This window comes from Miniopterus schreibersii (assembly GCF_964146895.1).
Source record: "Miniopterus schreibersii genome assembly, chromosome: 5".
Taxonomy (NCBI): Eukaryota; Metazoa; Chordata; class Mammalia; order Chiroptera; family Miniopteridae; genus Miniopterus; species Miniopterus schreibersii.
Window position 1 is genome coordinate 55,363,588 of NC_138106.1, and position 17,316 is coordinate 55,380,903.

Genomic DNA, 17,316 nt, shown 5'->3' on the forward strand with positions numbered 1-17,316 from the left:
GTGATTAAGTTAAAGATTTTGAGATAGGAAGATTATTCTGGATTATCTGGTTGGTGCAATATAATTACAAGGGTCTTTATAAGAGGGAAGTAGGAGGGTTACAATCAGAGAATGTGACATCGGAACAGGGGATGGGAATGTTGCAGCTACAAGCCAAGGAATGCTGGTAATCTCTAGCAGCTGGAAAAGTCAGTGAATAGATTCTGTCCACATGTCCAGAAAGAATATAGCCTTGCCCACACTTTGATTTTAGTCTCATAAGATCCATTGTGAACTTCTAACCTCTAAAACTATAAGATTCATTTGTGTTGTTTTAAGTCACTCAGCTTGTGGTAATTTGTTACAGTAGGGATAGGAAAGCAATACACCTATGATACATCTAGAGTTGTAAGTATTATAGACAATAATTTCATGCAAGAATTTTCAAGGAAAATATTTTATTACAAACTTTGTTACTGAGGCTGTCCACCTCTCCAATCTGGAGGAGCCTCCATAAATTATCATGCCTGGGAAGTTTAAAGAGATGGGCCAAAAATAGACAAATATTCTGGTTTGCTTTTTAATCCAAGCTTAGACAAACCCATTTATCTTAGGCACGTTCCATGCTTTACTGTAAAGTTTATCTGCGTACAGCAGAAGTGAGAGGAGAACCAATGAGCTGAAAGACAACTCAATCAATCTGCTTCCTCCGTCTTTGCTTCAATGCTTCATACAGGAAATCTATTGCTGGGTCAAGTTCCAGAGAAGAGTGTCTTCTGTTCCAAGTTACTAATCAGTCAAAAACACATAGAGTTGAAGGAAGGGGCCAGGAGGAAATGAGTGTCCCGCTGCTGATGGGCTAAGAGGATCCAGCCCGAAGTCGAGCAGAGAGAGCCCCACCATGTCTGCAGCTCCTTTTATACCTGACTGAGTGAAGGGCGGAAAGTAAGAGCACAGAAATGCCCTGCTCTTGGGGAACTTCTGACCTACGGCTACTACTGATGTTGACTGTCTTCTTAGTGGCTGGTAAGTTTGAATTGTCTTTGGAAGAGTGACAGGAGAATGACTAGTGAGAAAGCTGGTCTCAGATTTTCCTGAGCTTTCTTTGCCTTTCTTATGGAGCAATACAAGATAAATACAGTCACAGATATGGGGATGGGGTTGCTCCCAGATTTGTTTCACTTTATAATTCTTATTTTCCTCTTTGTTGTACTTTTAAAATTTTGTATCCTGCTACAGTATACTCATCTCTGTGATTTGCCTCGCTGCCCACTTCCTTATTTCCCCCTCTCCCTTTTTTGAACCAGGCTGAATACATTAAATAATTTCTAGTAGCAATCCAAGTCATCTGGGTTCTCTTTATCTTCTCTTCCCTTTAAAAAAATTTTAAAATAATAGTCCTAATCTATTTAGGTCCATATTGTCAACAGTATAAATTAGGAAAGTTTATTGCTTTTTATCACTTTCTATGACCAGGTGCTTTTTAAAATATAATATACTCAGAGTTTGGTGGTGCATCTATGATGTATGTCTGTATTTAGTTTTAAGATGTGTAGGTTGTAAAAGACACTTTCTGAACTAGAGAACACACTCTTCAATGTCTAGGTTCCTGTAGGTGTTGTAGAGGACTTGGGACTACTGTGGGGGTGTCCTGGTTTCACTATAGAGGGTTGGTAGGAGTTGATGTGGGAGGGAGTTTTCAGGTTTCACTTTTAGTAAATGGGAGCAGTGGCAAGGAAACAGTGTAGTTGGTTTTAAATTTTATAATTTGATCATTGAAAGAAGAAGAGGTGTTTTTTCTCTCTCGTATGAATGACTTAAAAATATTGCCTATCTTCCAGAAAAAAAAAAAAATCTGTTTTTCACGTGATAATCTTCCTGGTGAGCACACACGAAATAACCATACTGTATTACTGTACCTTTCTGTGCAGAATTTTCACATGCTTTTTCTCCTTTGATTTGCAAAGCAACTCAGCGAAACAGGCACAAAAGACATTTCTCCGTTTTACAAAGATAGAAACTGAGGCTTAGAGAGGTGAAATGATTTGTCCCACACTAACAGTGTATGGCAGAGTCATACCTGGGTGCAACTGTAAGCGTCTGTAAGCAACTGTAAACATTCGGATGGGCAATGTTCCTCAATATTTAGCCACTCTACTTTTCACATTATAAAGAGCACCGCTATTTATAGCACCACTGAAAAAAAAAAGGTAAGCTAATATTGATTATAAACTTAGTGAAATATTTACTCATAAAAAAATCCAGTGATCTGAATCTTTTAATAGTTGAGATCTTATTGGAGAAAACGTGTAAAGAAAACCATTCAAGACCCAACTTGGCAGGGAAGCCATTTATGTCAAGCTGCACTATGACTTGGGTGAAGAAAAAAAATCAAGATTAACATAACATAGTCTATAATAGTGTCATGACTTTGCACGATGACAGATGGTTACTACATTTGGTGTGGTGAACACATTGTAAGATACATAAATGCCAAATCACTATGTTGTACACCTGAAACTAATATTGACATACAATATAATATTGTATGTCAACTATACATTAAATAAATATTTCATCCCCCTGCAAAGATTAAAACATAATTGATAATTTTGAATTTCAGTGGTTTAAAGGGTTGAATTTTAAAATGATTTCTAAACACAACTAGGGATACTGCATATATCAAATATCTGAGTCTGTGCTTACATAATTATAAAGTTATCAAAATGTTTAGAATCAAGACGCAGGAAAGCAAATTACGTGCAGTGATTTCACATGATAAATTCACCATGAAATAATTTAGAATAATGAGAAGCAAGCCACTTGGGGCATTAATTTGTCTTTATTACTCATACTTCTTCACTTATTAATACTTCCAAAGGTAAAAAACTCACTTCAATATACAAGGTAAATTTACAAAGGAGCAAGGGAGCTAGTGACTTTAATGTAAAAGATAGCATTAAAAAAATCTATTTACTTTTATCTTTACCCATTTGTTTATAAATTCAAGATATGTGGTAGTTGGTAGACAAAGTTTATTCAGACAATACCTCAGGGGAAAGATTTAAAAACATCTTAAGTGGTCCAAAATCAGAACTCTGTGTCTGGTCTCCTTTCTTTGTGTTCCCTATACCCCACACCGCTTCTTCCTCCTTATATTAGCCGGTTGTCTTCTAGTTCCTTTTTGTGTTCAAATTATAGTTTGCTATTCCAATCAGTATGATTCTACGTTTTATAAACGTCACTGATGATGAGATTATGTGTGAATTATTGAAAAGGAATTCTCTCCTTTTTTTCTTCCTTGGGCTTATTTTGACTACTTATCATTATGTTCCACTAGGGGGCAGGCAGTAACAAGAAGAGATAAAATCAAGCCGGCTGTTTAGTAGCTTCAGCAGGTTTGCAAAAGATGGAATAAAAGATTAAAAGCAATTGTGAAATCATATCCTACTTAATAAAAAAGAAGTTGTAAAAAAGAAGGGGTTTGTCCTCTGTAGTTTCAGTCCTAGCTTCCTTTCCTGGTTTGTGATAGTTGCAAAACATTTTACAGTAATTTTAGGTGTGTTTTCTCTGAACATCCATGCTTAAGCAATTAATGAATTAACCAAAGTCATTGTTAAGAACACTGAATGTGTATGAAGGGTGTGTGCATGTCTGTGAATAGTGCTTAAAAGTTATAAGCAAACTAAATTAGGGAAATCAAGGTAAGATAACAATTTAAGAGAATGTTTTATTTATTATTATTACTTTTTTAAATTTATTGATTTTTAGAGAAAGACAAAAGGAGAGAGAGAAAGAAATATCAATTTGTTGTCCCACTTATTTATGCACTTATTGGTTGATTCTTGTATGTGCCCAGGCTGGGGCTCAAACCCACAACCTTGGCATATGGGGACTCTGTTTTAACCAAGTGAGCTATCCAGCCAGGGCAAGAGAACATTTTAAATCAGTCAGTCTTGAAATTGTCTATGAATCATGTAAAAATCCAAAGATGGGAGAAATTACAGTGAGATGGAGTTGAGAAATTATAGTCGGATAGAGTTGAGAAATTACAGTGGGATGGAGTTGCCAAAGACTTTATAGAGGAGATGGGTCTTGACCTGGGCCTTGAATGATAGGCTTGGATCGATGTGGAAAGGTAGAGATACAAATAAGAAGGAGCAGATGTGCAGCATGAACAAAAGCAAGGTGGTTTGGGAAGAGAAAGAACTTTGGTCTGATGGAATGGAGATTGTGTGTTATATGATCACAGGAAATAAGGCTGAATTTCAGGGGTCCTCAATAACTAAACAGAGGAACTTGGATACTGTGCATAAGCATTGAGGCACCGTCTGTTGTTTTGTGAACAGAAAAATAATATAATAAAGCAGTATTTTTAGAGAATGATGTGGCAGCAGTGTCCCCTTCAGTGGGAGTGGCACTTGGTAAAAGATTTACTTTGCAGCAGTAGTTAAGAGCTCCTACCCTTGAGTTTCCATTTTAGAAAGTCCTATGATTCTGCTGTGAGACATTGGTGGCCGAGAAGGGAAGTTTCTTTGCAGGGGAAGATGTTAAATTCACTACAGGGAGGGAGGAGAACCAGGAGGAAAATTCCTATAGGTACCTGGAAATACAGCAAAATCTAGGATTTGTGAAGCAGCCATGGAGTGGAGGATTCCACAAAGAGAGTCCTCATAGAGAGATAAAAATGGTAGAATAGGCATTAGATACTTTTGTATTTGGGTCATAAGAGTGAAAATTATCTCTTTTTCTCAATGAACAGAGAGCAAGATCTGAGAAGAGGAGGGAAGGGAATTTTTAACCTTAAATAAGAAGAGGAAAAGTCTTTTGAAATTGAGGAGTAAGATGAGAAGTTAGATATAAGGATGCTGATAGGTTGAGAATAGAAATAAGGAGATGAGACAGTTTTACAGTAGCCTCCCGATAACATCATGAGTATTTCAGTCAATGGTGCTAGTTAATGAAATAACTCAGTGTCGTTTGGTTTTATGTTTTATCTGAAAAATCAAACTGCACAGTGACTAAAATTCAGTAACCACTGACACACTTTCCCAGTGTGTGTTACCACTGACACACATTTGATAACTTCTGATTAGGGTTAGGGAGATGATCTGTGGTTATGAAATAGCTTTGGATGTTGTAACAAAACTCATGTAATAGTCACAACCAGTTAATTATTTCCAGGAAGAAACAACATTGTTCATGCATGAACACTGAGCAAACAATTTTGACATTTTTTTAGCTGGCGTTTATATGCCTTGTCCATCCAAAAAAACCTAGGAACAATCTTAAGAACAAAATCCTATTTGTGTTTATGGAAAGCAGTATAGAAAAGTACCAGAAACTAGACTGAAAGGTCTTAGAAGCAAACCATTTTCTTTAAAAATATCTGTTCCTTTGAGTTGTTGATGCTGTTGCAGGCTCTCCAGGAATCAAACTTTGAGATAGAGTTTTGAGTAGAGAATGTTTATTAGGAAGGACAGTGGAAGAAACACCTGGAAGGAAGGGCAAGTTTGCAGAGGGTGAAGTCCATTTGCAATTTCAACCCTTGACAACCTTATCTGATTCCCATGGGGAGCTGTGGAGTTAGAAAGGTCTTAGAAAGGCCCTCCATTAAATCAATGTGGCTGGACCTTTATATCTTTATCTCAGTCAGTCATTGAATGTGGGATACCCTGAGAAGGGCCTGACTTTGGGCAAAATCGTTGAGTTGATCTCTGAAGATGCTGAGAAGTGCCGGCTGTCTGCCGATAGTGCTTCTAGTAGTAACAGCAAAAAGTCATTCTTTGAAGGAGATTCTGAGTGAATACACTATGTCCACCATAGCTGCTATTTCCATGCTCTTCATTCCTTCCTGAATTTTTGAGTTTGTCTGGTATTATTTCCCTTCAGCCTAAATAATTTATTTTATCATTATTAGTAGTGTAGGCCTGCTGGTGGGGAATTCTTTTAGTTTCCTTTTATCTAAATATGCCTAATTCTTGAAGCATATTTTTGCTGGATTTAGAATTCTGGGTTGCCTTTTATTTTTTAGCACCTTAAAAATGTTCTTTCACCATTTCTGATGAGAAGTCAGCAGACACTCAAATTATTGTTTCTCTGAATACAATCTGTCATTTTCTCTGGCTGCTTTCAAGATTTTCCCTTTATTGTTGTTTTTAGTACATATTATGTGTCTATGTATGATTATTTTCATATTTGCCCTGCTTGGGGATTACTGAGATTCTTGAATCTGTAAATTTATGCTTTTCAGCAAATTTTGCAAAATTTTCAATCACTATTGCTTCAAATAAATTTTCTGCCAACTTCTTCTCTCTTGTTCCTCTAGAACTCAAATTATACATATGCTCAAAGAACTTTTGCTACTTCATCACTGTTCCCTGTGGCTATTATGTTTTTTAAATCTCTTTTTTCTCTGTTTTATTCAGATTGGATAATTTCTATTGATATTATTTTAACTTTTCCAACAATTTCCTGTCTCATCTCCACTCACCTGTCAGGCCCATTCAAGGAATAATTTATTTTAGATATTGTATTTTCAATTTTAGAATTTTCATTTATTTTTTAACTAGTTTATTTTTCTCTGTTTTTATTTTTCTGTTTTCATTCATTGTGAGCATATTTTCCTTTACATCACTGAGTGTAGTATATCTGATTTAAGGTCCTCGTCTGATAATTCCAACATCTGGGCCACCTTAAGTTTGGTTTCCCTTTAATGTTTTTTCTTCCAAGAATGAGCCACATTTCATTAGTTCTCTGTATATTGAGCAATTTTATTTGGGTAGTGAATACTGCATCATAGAAACTCTGGATTTCGTTTTATTGCTTTGTTGATCCCCCCCATCCTGAAAACATTTAACTTGGTTGGACTCAAATGGTGAAGTCTTCCTCTTGGACAATGTCTTAAATCTCAGTGCTTTTACCTTTAGCTAGTTGGCGTCAGGTGTGCCCTACCATGTGTGGCTTAGAGTCAGCCAGAGAGGTGCTGGTGGATTTTACACACAGAATTTGGAACTCTTTTTCTCTCTGCCTCTCAATTTCCAGAGACAAAGGTTGCCGCCAAATTTGTTCTCTTATTCTTCAGAAAACTGTGAGTTTTCTATTAGAGCTTCAGCTGCCCAGTGTGATTCCAATGGCAGCTTTCCCCAGGACTAAAAGTGGTAAAAATGGAAAAAAATGGGAACCCACACCCTCAGCCATGAACCACTTCCTTCTTCCAAGGATTGACATTCCTCAAGAATCTTCTTGCTTTTTCCACTCTTTTTCCACTATCTGGCTTCAGATAGTTGTTTTCATATTTTGTCCAGAACTTATAGTTGTTATATGTGGGAGCTTATTTTGCTATAAAGGAAGTAGAACTTCAAATCCATGTATTTTTAATATCATTGTGCCTTTACTAACTGACATCGATTTGTCTGGTTATATTGTCTTTGGACATTGAGATTGAATGTATTATATTATTAAATGCCTTTTTGCTTTTTAAATTTCATCTATGCATTGAATGTTTTGGTGTTTTTCACTTCCTTGATAAAAATATCACTCCTCTTTCCCCCAATTTCTAGATTCTTACATATATTTTTGTTGGCTTCAAAGGTATGTCATGAGATATAATTGTGCCATCTTTAAGAAATTGCTTAATCTCTTTAGACAGTAATATCTTCATTTGTGAAGTGAAGGAAATGTATGAAACTATTGAGAAGTATAGAGCTTTCATAAAAGAAGGAATTTAGAAACTTTTAAATTAATCCTATCATTTTATACATGGACAAATAAAACCCAGGAGTGTTCAAGGAATTATTAAAGATATCACTGAATCTTTTAGTGGATTAGCTGAGCTTGAAGCTCCTTCATAGCACCAAAAAATAGCAGGGAAAAGAGATGTGACAAGTATATGTGGGAAAATCTATGATTTTTAGATGTGATGCACTTGAAATGACAGCAGGCATTGGAATGGAAAGAAATAGCAGCTAAAGAGTTGAGATTCGCCTGGCTGGGCTTGGCTCAGTGGTTGAGCATCGACTTAGGATCCAGGAGATCATGGTTCGATACCTGGTCAGGGCACATGCCCGGGTGTGGGCTGGATCCCCAGTCAGGGGCGTGCAGGAGGAATCTGAACAATGACGACTCTCTCATCATTGATGTTTCTATCTCTCTCTCCCTCTCCCTTCCTCTCTCTGAAATCAATAAAGATATATTAAAAAAAAAAGAGTTGATATTCTTGTTTAGGAAAAACAAGTCAAAGCTAAATATGGGTCAGTTGTTCTGTTAGTCAATAAGTAAGGGGGTGTCTGTCATGTGACAGACACTGTGCTTCATGCTAGGGATACTTGAACAAAACAGACATAGATCCTGCTCTCATGGAGCTTAGAATCTGCTAGGAAAGCTACATAATAAACCATTGCAAATAATTAAATCATACATATTGTGTAAAGAGAAATAGGAGGTGACATAGAAATGTGTAATTGGCATATCTAATGTGCTCTGAGTGCTAAGGAAGACTTCCCTGTGGAAGTGATGTTTAAGATGAAGATGAACAGAAAACAGCTAGCAAAAAGAGTTGGGGAGATGAGTATTCCAGACATGTCAAACAGCCCGTATGAAGGACAGAGGGAGTTAAAATGTGACTGAAGTGGTAAAACAAGGAGAAATCAACTGTGTAGAGGCCCAGTTGAAGCTCTGGGGCTGGGGAAGAATAATGAAAGAAGGCATAAAGAGAAAGAAGAGCAGGCGAGCCTTTGGGGAATACTACACCACTGCCCGAGGAAACAGGCAGGCTTGCAGAGAAGAAGACAAACAGGGAGATGGACAGCCTAGTGGTGGTCGTGAAGGAAGGGGTTTGAGGAGAGGAGGGTGATTAATAGCATCAGAATGTGGCAACGAATCCAGGAACAAGCACTGAAGAAAGACTGAAAATTTGACTATACCCCTTCAAAATTGTGGTTTGAATGGAAGGGTTTGGGAACCACAAGATTGCTGGTATCAAGGAGAAGGTGGGTGGGAGGAAAATTGAGGCCGTGGGCACAGGGCATTCATTCTAGAAGTCTGGCAGCAAAGAAAGGATCAAAGATAGCTAAAAGGAGGAGGCAGCATCTAATTTCCCCCCTATCAACATAGGGGAAACCTGAGTGGGTTCAAAGAGTATCATTTGAGAACATTCAGTGATTCTGTAAAGGTATTTTTCTAAACTGGGTTATACATATGTAGCTTTAAATTGTTTAGTGATTTCTTTCTATCTTTCCCCAAAGGTTTATCTATTACATAATATAAGAATATCTAATTATATGATGCATTTTGTAATACTGACACATTTTTGAAAACATATCCAAATACTAAATATTGGTAGATTCAAAATAATAAAATCTAGTTATTTTTATTCTCCAGAAAATCTTTCTTATCCTTTACTGACTCCTTCCCCAGGGGTTGTTTTAAATCGGTAATTTTAAGCAGGTTGACAGACAGAGTTGCCCGTAGAGCCTAAAATATTATACTGTGGTGCCAGCTCAAGCTTATTTAATTGGAACTTTTCAGAGTATAGAGTCTGGGCATCTTTGCAGGTGATTTGAAATGGGAGCCATGGTTAACACTGTCCTAGGCCTTTATCACCCAATCTGTCCCTGTTGTTCCTTACACTCAGCACTTGGCTTCTCACCTTCTGATCTATCCATCATCCAATGTATGCATCTTTAACACCTAAGATGATGAGGTTTCTTAGGGCAGAGACCTTGCCTCATTCACCCTACCATTCCCAAAGCTCTGCACAGCTACGTGATATTTAGAAAATGTTTGTCAACCTGAACTTCAAAATGTCTGTTGTGTCTGTGACCACTGTTTCCTCTCTCAGTGACTGAGTATCAGTCTTTTTAAAATCAAACGCCCACTTGGCTTTTGTCTCATCTTCTCCCAGAACCCCCAGGGTCCTGCTTTACCAGTTAACTTCCTTCATTCTTGTAACTGAGCTCACCCTCTTTCTACCTGCAAATACGCTGTGTTCTTTATTCTCAAATACCCTCTTAGTCTTCATAGTTCTAGCTTTGTTCCACCTCTTTCAGGTTTGACATGAAAGGAAGAAGCCATTGTCTCATATTCCAATACTTTCTAGGTCAAAATTCTGAAAGAACACATCTACATTTGTTGACAATGCTTTTGCTTGGCTCCTTGCAATCTGGTTCTGCTCCTTCCTCTGTACGAAACCACTCTTACAGCTCCCAAAGGTCTCTGACCACCTTCTTGTTAGCAAATCATAAAGCCTTTTGACCTTTAAGACTTTTATTACATTATTATTCCTGCCCTAAAATTTCCTCTTTCCCTGGTTTAAGGACCTGCATTTACGTTTTTCATCCTTTCATGATTTCTATGTTTTTTCATCATTTTTGCTAACTCCATTTCCTCCAAAAGATTCATAATTTTAAATGTTTTCAAGACTCTGGTTTTTGTTTTGTCTCTAATTTCCACATCAGAGAGTGCAATTTGGCAGCCCATGGGCTAGATCTGGCTTGCAGACACTTTTAGTTGGCTCATGTAATATTTTAAAAAATTTGAATTAATTGCTAGTATTTTTAAATTGGGAGATTTTACCCTAAAGCCTTGACTTATTGTCTAGGGTTGCTGTGAGGATTGGGTTAAATGATGTATATAAAGCACTTAGCACTGTGTCTTAATTTTACAAATATTCAAAAAATGGTACCTTAATTATCATTTTGTGGTTTTCAAAGCACTTTCATAGATATTATTTCATAATATTTAATTAGCCCCTACAGATTTTTTTGGTTGTTTACAGTTTTTTGGAATGAAAACCTCTGTTGGAATTAATATCCTAGTACATATATCTTTGCATATTTGATATGCATATATATTCACCATCTATCCATTAAACACCTGACCCTTGTTAACATTTGTACAAAAAAGTCTGTCTCAAAGAAAAAAAGAAAGAAAGAAAGAAAAACCCACCAGAAAACAAAAAACAAAAAAATCTAGCCCAACGATATGGCTTTTATTAGCTCTGTGTCCTAACAAACTGATACAGACTTTGTGATTATTCTCAGGAAAAAAAATTAGGCCTAGCAATATGGTTTTTATTAACACTGTGTCCTAACCAACTGATACAGACTTATACTGCTTTGGAAACTAAGATCAAATCTATTATTTATCATAATTAATTTTGATTTCTATTGATTCATCCGCTGTTCATTATTGAATTCTTATGTTTTAGAACTTGTTACTTTTCTTTCTTTTTTTAATTAAAAAAATTTTTTTTATATCTTTATTGATTTCAGAGAGAGGAAAGGAGAGGGAGAGAGAGAGAGAGAAACATCAATGAGAGAGTCATTGATCAAGCCTGCAACCCAGGCATGTGCCCTGACCGGGAATTGAACCCCGATTGCCTGGATCCTAGGTTGACGCTCAACCTCTGAGCCACACCTGGCCGGGCTACTGTTCTTAAACATTTTTATAAACTAGCTGGGTGTTTTATTTCTCTCTCGAGGTTGTAGCTGAAGAGTGTGATTATAGATACTAGCTAAGTCATACTTCAACGTATATTAGTCTAATCTTTTGTCAGCTTTTCATATCTTTTGCCCATTTTTTTCAATTAGGCTGTCCACCTCTTTTTAAAAGTTGATTTATATGTTTTCTGTATACTTTTTAGAGGAAAGCAGCCTTTTGTTTATCAAACCTATTGTGAATATTCCACAAAGTTTTGCTTGTCAACATTACTTTAGGCTTTTATATATTTTTTTGCCCTACAAAAGTTTGAAATTCTTTGTACAGTCAAATTTCTCAATATTTTACTTTATAGTTTCTATGTTTTGTATCAGGGTTGCAAAGGTTTCTTCACTTAAAACAACAACCGTTCCAGGTTTCCAGGGACTTTCCTGGTCCTGTGTCTCAAGAAACCCCTCAGTCCCAGACCAACCAGAAATGTTATCACCTTATCTAGTATTTAACATAAAAAAAATTATGTACATATTTTCCAGTACTTATTTACTCATTTACTTATACTTAAATCCTTGATTCATTTTATTTTAATGTGAGAAATGAATCTGGTTTTATTTTATTTTTTTCCAAATGGCTAGCTAATTTTCCTAATACCATCTATCAAAGATATAAATGATCGTCCTTCCTTCCCTTTATGAATTTGAATGATCGCTTTTATCAGATACTGAATTTCTATATGTGTAGATGAAGCAACTGAGGTTCTGAAAGTAATCTATGCAAGATTACAGAGATAATAAACAGACGAGCCAAATGTCAATTTTCTTACTCTATAAATGTTGGAGTTTTTTCTATTTTTGTCTCTGCTGAAACTTCAGTTTCCAACCAATATTTGGTTTACGGAACACCTAGTTAGGTGTTGTCTGCTACTAAATTAATGTATTTCAAAATATAAATCACTTTCATAAGTTAAAGTGTAAGAACACGAAATACATGCTGTGACACCAGGATCAATTGTTCACACTGTTATATTTAAAAAGTATTAATTGTACTTCATGTGTTTCTTTGTACTTTTTATCTGAACTTTTTAATATTAACATAAGATATATTAAAGAGTGTATGATATTTATATGTTTCAAAGAATAATTATACAGTGAATATCTATGTACATTAAAAAATAAACTATTGCCTGGCCAGGTGTGGCTCAGTGGTTGAGCATCAACTTAGGATCCAGGAGATCAAAGTTTGATTCCTGGTCAGGACACATGCCCGGGTTGGAGGCTCGATGCCCAGTCAGGGGCATGCAGGAGGCAGCCGATCAATGATGACTCTCATCGATGTTTCTATCTCCCTCTCTCCCTCTTCCTTCCTCTCTCTGAAATCAATAAAGATATATTTAAAAATAAATAAATAAATAAATAAATAAATAAATAAATAAATAAACTCTTGTCCTTTCTTCCCCAATTATACCCTCAACCTTTGGTCTAAGGTAACCATTATCTTCTGGGACAGTCATTCTCTTTGGGGGATAATTATTCCCTGTTTTTCTTTTCTTTTTTTAAAAATATTTATTGAGAGCATACTATATGCCACTTGTCCTCATTCTTTTTTTTTAAAATACATCTTTATTGATTTCAGAGAGAGGAAAGGAGAGGGAGAGAGAGAGAGAAACATCAATGATGAGAGAGTCATTGATCGAGCCCGCAACCCAGGCATGTGCCCTGACCGGGAATCGAACCCTGATCGCCTGGATCCCAGGTCGACGCTCAACCGCTGAGCCATGACCAGGCCCCTGTTTTTCTTTATATTTTACCATGTGTGTATGCAGTCCCTAATAATAAAATTTGTTTTGACTTTTTTCATATTGTGCATAAATGAAATCATATTGTGTATATTACTTTATCACTGCTTTTATTTATTCAGTATTATGTTTGAAATTTATCCATGTTTAAGTTTGTAGTTATAATTCATTAATATAAATAATTTTTAACCTAGAATTTCAGATGTTTGCAAAGTAGTCTTTTCCTCTAGGAAAATTCTGGCTCAGAAATAACAAACATGACATAATTCTCTAATATATGTGATGGATCTTCACTCAAGTGCCATATGAATGAAAACTACTAGTGAGAGACTGATCATCATCTAAAGCAGAAACAAAACATCTCCCTTACTTCCAGTGTTTATCATTAAATTAATGCATTAGTTTTCAGAGAGCTTTAGCAGAGAAAAAGATCAAATGTGAGGAAACAAGATGGCGACGAGGTAACAGCTGCACCCGCCGCCTCCCTCAACCACATCAAAATCACAACTAAAATACAGAACCACCATCCCTCAGAGCCTCCTGAGATCTGGCTGCACAGAAGCCCCACAACCAGGGACCTGAAGGAGCATCAAGACCGGCAGCAGGGGCGGAGACGAGGGCGGATCGGGGCTGAATCGCGGCGTTGGGGCCACCGGCCCACACCTGGTGCTGCGGTTGAAACCCAGGAGGGAATCTCGGCAGTGGGGGTTTCCCGGAGGAGTGAGGGGTCCCAGCCCCACAGCAGGCCCCCAGACCAGGGCTCCAGGGCCCGGAAGAGACGTCCCCACAACTCCGGGCTGTGAAACCAGCGGGGACTGTCCCTGAGGGTCGCGGAGGCTGCGGGAGCCCCAGCAGCTCCTCTTAAAGGGCCCGGCACAGACTCACTCGGACGCTCCCTCTGAGCCCAGCGCCGGGCAGCAGCCTGAAAGGACCTGGGACACTCGGGGGGGAACTAACCTGCCTGAAGTTAGGGTGAGAGCTGGAGGGGCAACTTCCTCCCAGACAGAAGGGCTGGCAGAGGCCATGGCTCCTTCATCCAGTCCTCCCCGCACACAGCTGGCAGGCAGGCGCCATATTTGAGCCGCCAGCACCTGACTCCCACCTTTGGCCCCGCCCCGTGGTTCCCGGAGGCCCCGCCCTCCCCACCTGCAGCTCATCCAGGCCATTTCCAGTGGCTTTTCTATGCAAGTGGCCTCTCAAGCCTCATGCTTAGGACTTTCCTAAAATCTCTCAAACAAGCAGCAGCTTGCCCCATACGGCTTGATAAGGGGCCCCAGGCCTGGCACTAGCGGCAGCTGCATTGGCTCATAGCTTGGCCTCTCCTGGACACCGCCAAGCCCAGCACAAGGAGCAGCTAACTAAAGTTTGCTGGGTGGCCCTGGGCAAGGCACTGGCAGAGGCTGACTTTGCACCTTGCCAGAGGCCCCAGAGACAGTGCATCTGGTGGTCAGACTCAATCACGCTGGATTACAACCCTACCACATCCATGAGTGACACTCAAGGGGCGCACTTGGTGAACACCAAAGCTCCACTGAAGTAAATCCTGCTCCATAGGGGTGTCTCCAGCACAGCAGCTCTTTGGCTGTAGTTGCAGCTGGTCCTCACAGCTGCTTGGCCTGGGGATCAATTCCTCCCAAGGATGCCAACAGCAACCAAGGCTCAACTACAACAGGACAGTGCACACAGCCCACACAGGGGAGCACCTAGAAGCCCAGCTCAGGTGACTGGGGAGGCTGAGCCACTGGACCCTATAGGACACCTACTACACAAAGCCACTGTACAAATTCCAGGAGACATAGCAGCTCTACCTAATACATAGAAACAATACATAGAAGCAGCCAAAATGTGGAGGCAAAGAAACATGTCACAAAGGAAGGAACAGAAGAAATCTCTAGAAGAGGAACTCAATGAAATAGATCCAAGCAAGCTAACAGATACAGAGTTCAGAATTTTGTTTATAAGGATGTTTAAGCAGACTATTAGGGAAATAACTGAGAAAATTGATAACAAAATAAAGTACCAATTGAAATGAAGGCTACAGGAAATGAAATGAAGAATAATTTCAACAGTAGAGGACACTGAGAATCAAATCAGCAATTTGGAACATGAGGAAACAAAAAACATCCAACCAGAAAAGAAAAAAGAATCCAGAAATACGAAAATAGTATAAGGAGCCTCTGGGACAATTTCAAGAGGCCCAATATTCATATTATTGGGGTGCCAGAAGGGGAAGAAAGAGACCAAGAAATTGAAAACCTATTTGAAAAAAGAATTACAGAAAACTTCCCCTACCTGGGGGAAGAAATAGACTTACAAGTCCAGGAAGCACAGAGAGTCCCAAACAAGAGGAACCCAAAGAGGCCCACAGCAAGACACATTATAATTAAAATGCCAAAGGTTAAAGACAAAGAGAGAATCTTAAAGCAGCAAGAGAAAAGCAATTAGTTACCTACAAGGAAGCACCCATACGACTGTCAGCTGATTTCTCAACAGAAACCTTGCAGGCCAGAAGGGAGTGGCAAGAAATACTCAAAGTGATGAAAAACATGGAACTACAACCAAGATTGCTCTAGCCAGCAAAGCTATTATTTAGAATTGAAGGTCAGATAAAGAGCTTCACAGATAAGAAAAAGCTAAAGGAGTTCATCACCACCAGACCAGCACTACAGGAAAAGTTGAAGGGTCTTCTTTAAGAAGAGGCTAATGAACAAAAGAATCTGATGAACTAAATAGATCCAGAGACATTGATGCATGCAACAAAAGATCATATTTCAGAGGGAAGAGGGAAGGGGGGTGGAGGGTGGGAAGAGATTAACGAAAGAAGTTATATGCATATATGCATAACCCATGGACACAGTTAATAACGGTGTGAAGGCCTGGGGAGGGGGTGGAAGTGAAGTGGAGGGAATCAATTGGGGGGGGGGAATGGGACACCTATAATACTCTCAACAACAAAGATAAATTAAAAAAAAATCAAATATGTCTCTTATTTCAACTGAAATTCCTGTTTTCTATTTAGAAAATAACAGAATTTGGGGAAAATCAGTGATGTTTTCAGTTATTCATTCCTACAGGATGATACTATTTTTTACTTATATAGTAGAAATAAAATTCTAAATTAGACTCCCTCTCCAAAGTTACGAAGTTCGTGGATATTCTGGCTATCACAGATTTCCACTAGTTTCCACATCACTATGTGAAAACTACTGCATCCGAGGCAGAAATATAATTAGCCTATCTAGATTACAATTCATCTTATTTTCAGGACCTTTGGAAAAGCAGACAATTTATTTCCACAACTTTAACTGGGAAATAATACTTTTATGTCTACCCTACATCTACAATATGCAGTTTTAGAAAATGCATTGCAAACATTCACTAACTAAAATGCTAAGGTTGATATTTTAAACTTTCTGGAGCCAAAAATTTATAGTAAAGTTTCCCACACTGTATTGACTTTTACCACACTGGTGATTAGAAAAAGTCCTGTGCTCAGTGTAACTAAATCAAAGTTATTCTGGCAGTGTAATTTGAATTTCCGGGTCTGTGTGACTAAGATCTCAGCCTTGAAATTGCATTCACTTAAAATAAAACCTTGAATCTTTAGGAGAGATGTACTGCTTCGTTTATACTGGGTTTAAAACCTCAGCTTGTAATGTTTTGAATACTGTTCATGAGTTGTTCCTTAATTGTTAAGTGAGAATGATAGTTTGTGTTTTGTGAAGGGCAGAACTAGAATGTATAAATGTATTTGATTATATAAAACGATCCAGGAAAGAAGAAGGGCAAGAAGTAAAATTCATACCCTTCATATTTTCCAGCCATTGCTTAATACATAATGGTCCAGCTCTGTGTTTTTTAATTATAACTTACACTGTTTTGAAGTTTGAAAGCTTGAAATACAAAATGAAGAATGAAATGATTCTATCATCTGGGTTTCCTTGTGTAAAATATCAAGATTTTCCACAGATTTCAATGTACTGAAATGGATTCCAATGTATTCTGTGTTGTTTTTAAAAGTAGTAAATTCATTAAATGTTAAATAACAATAAAGATGACAAGTAAAGATGTGAAGGCTGTAGTCAGCCACAAGAATGACTTCTACT

At 37.9% G+C, this 17,316-nt stretch overlaps 1 protein-coding gene across 1 annotated transcript in view; it reads left to right on the forward strand.

Moving 5' to 3' along the window:
* The first annotated feature begins 810 nt into the window (after nucleotides 1-810).
* CD200R1 (CD200 receptor 1) overlaps nucleotides 811-17,316 on the forward strand; it is a 38,023-nt gene continuing 21,517 nt past the window's right edge. Inside the window, exon 1 of the mRNA XM_081137986.1 lies at nucleotides 811-1,005. Coding sequence (XP_080994112.1) covers nucleotides 939-1,005 — 67 coding nt within the window. The 5' untranslated portion in view covers nucleotides 811-938. The remainder of the gene's footprint in view (nucleotides 1,006-17,316) is intronic.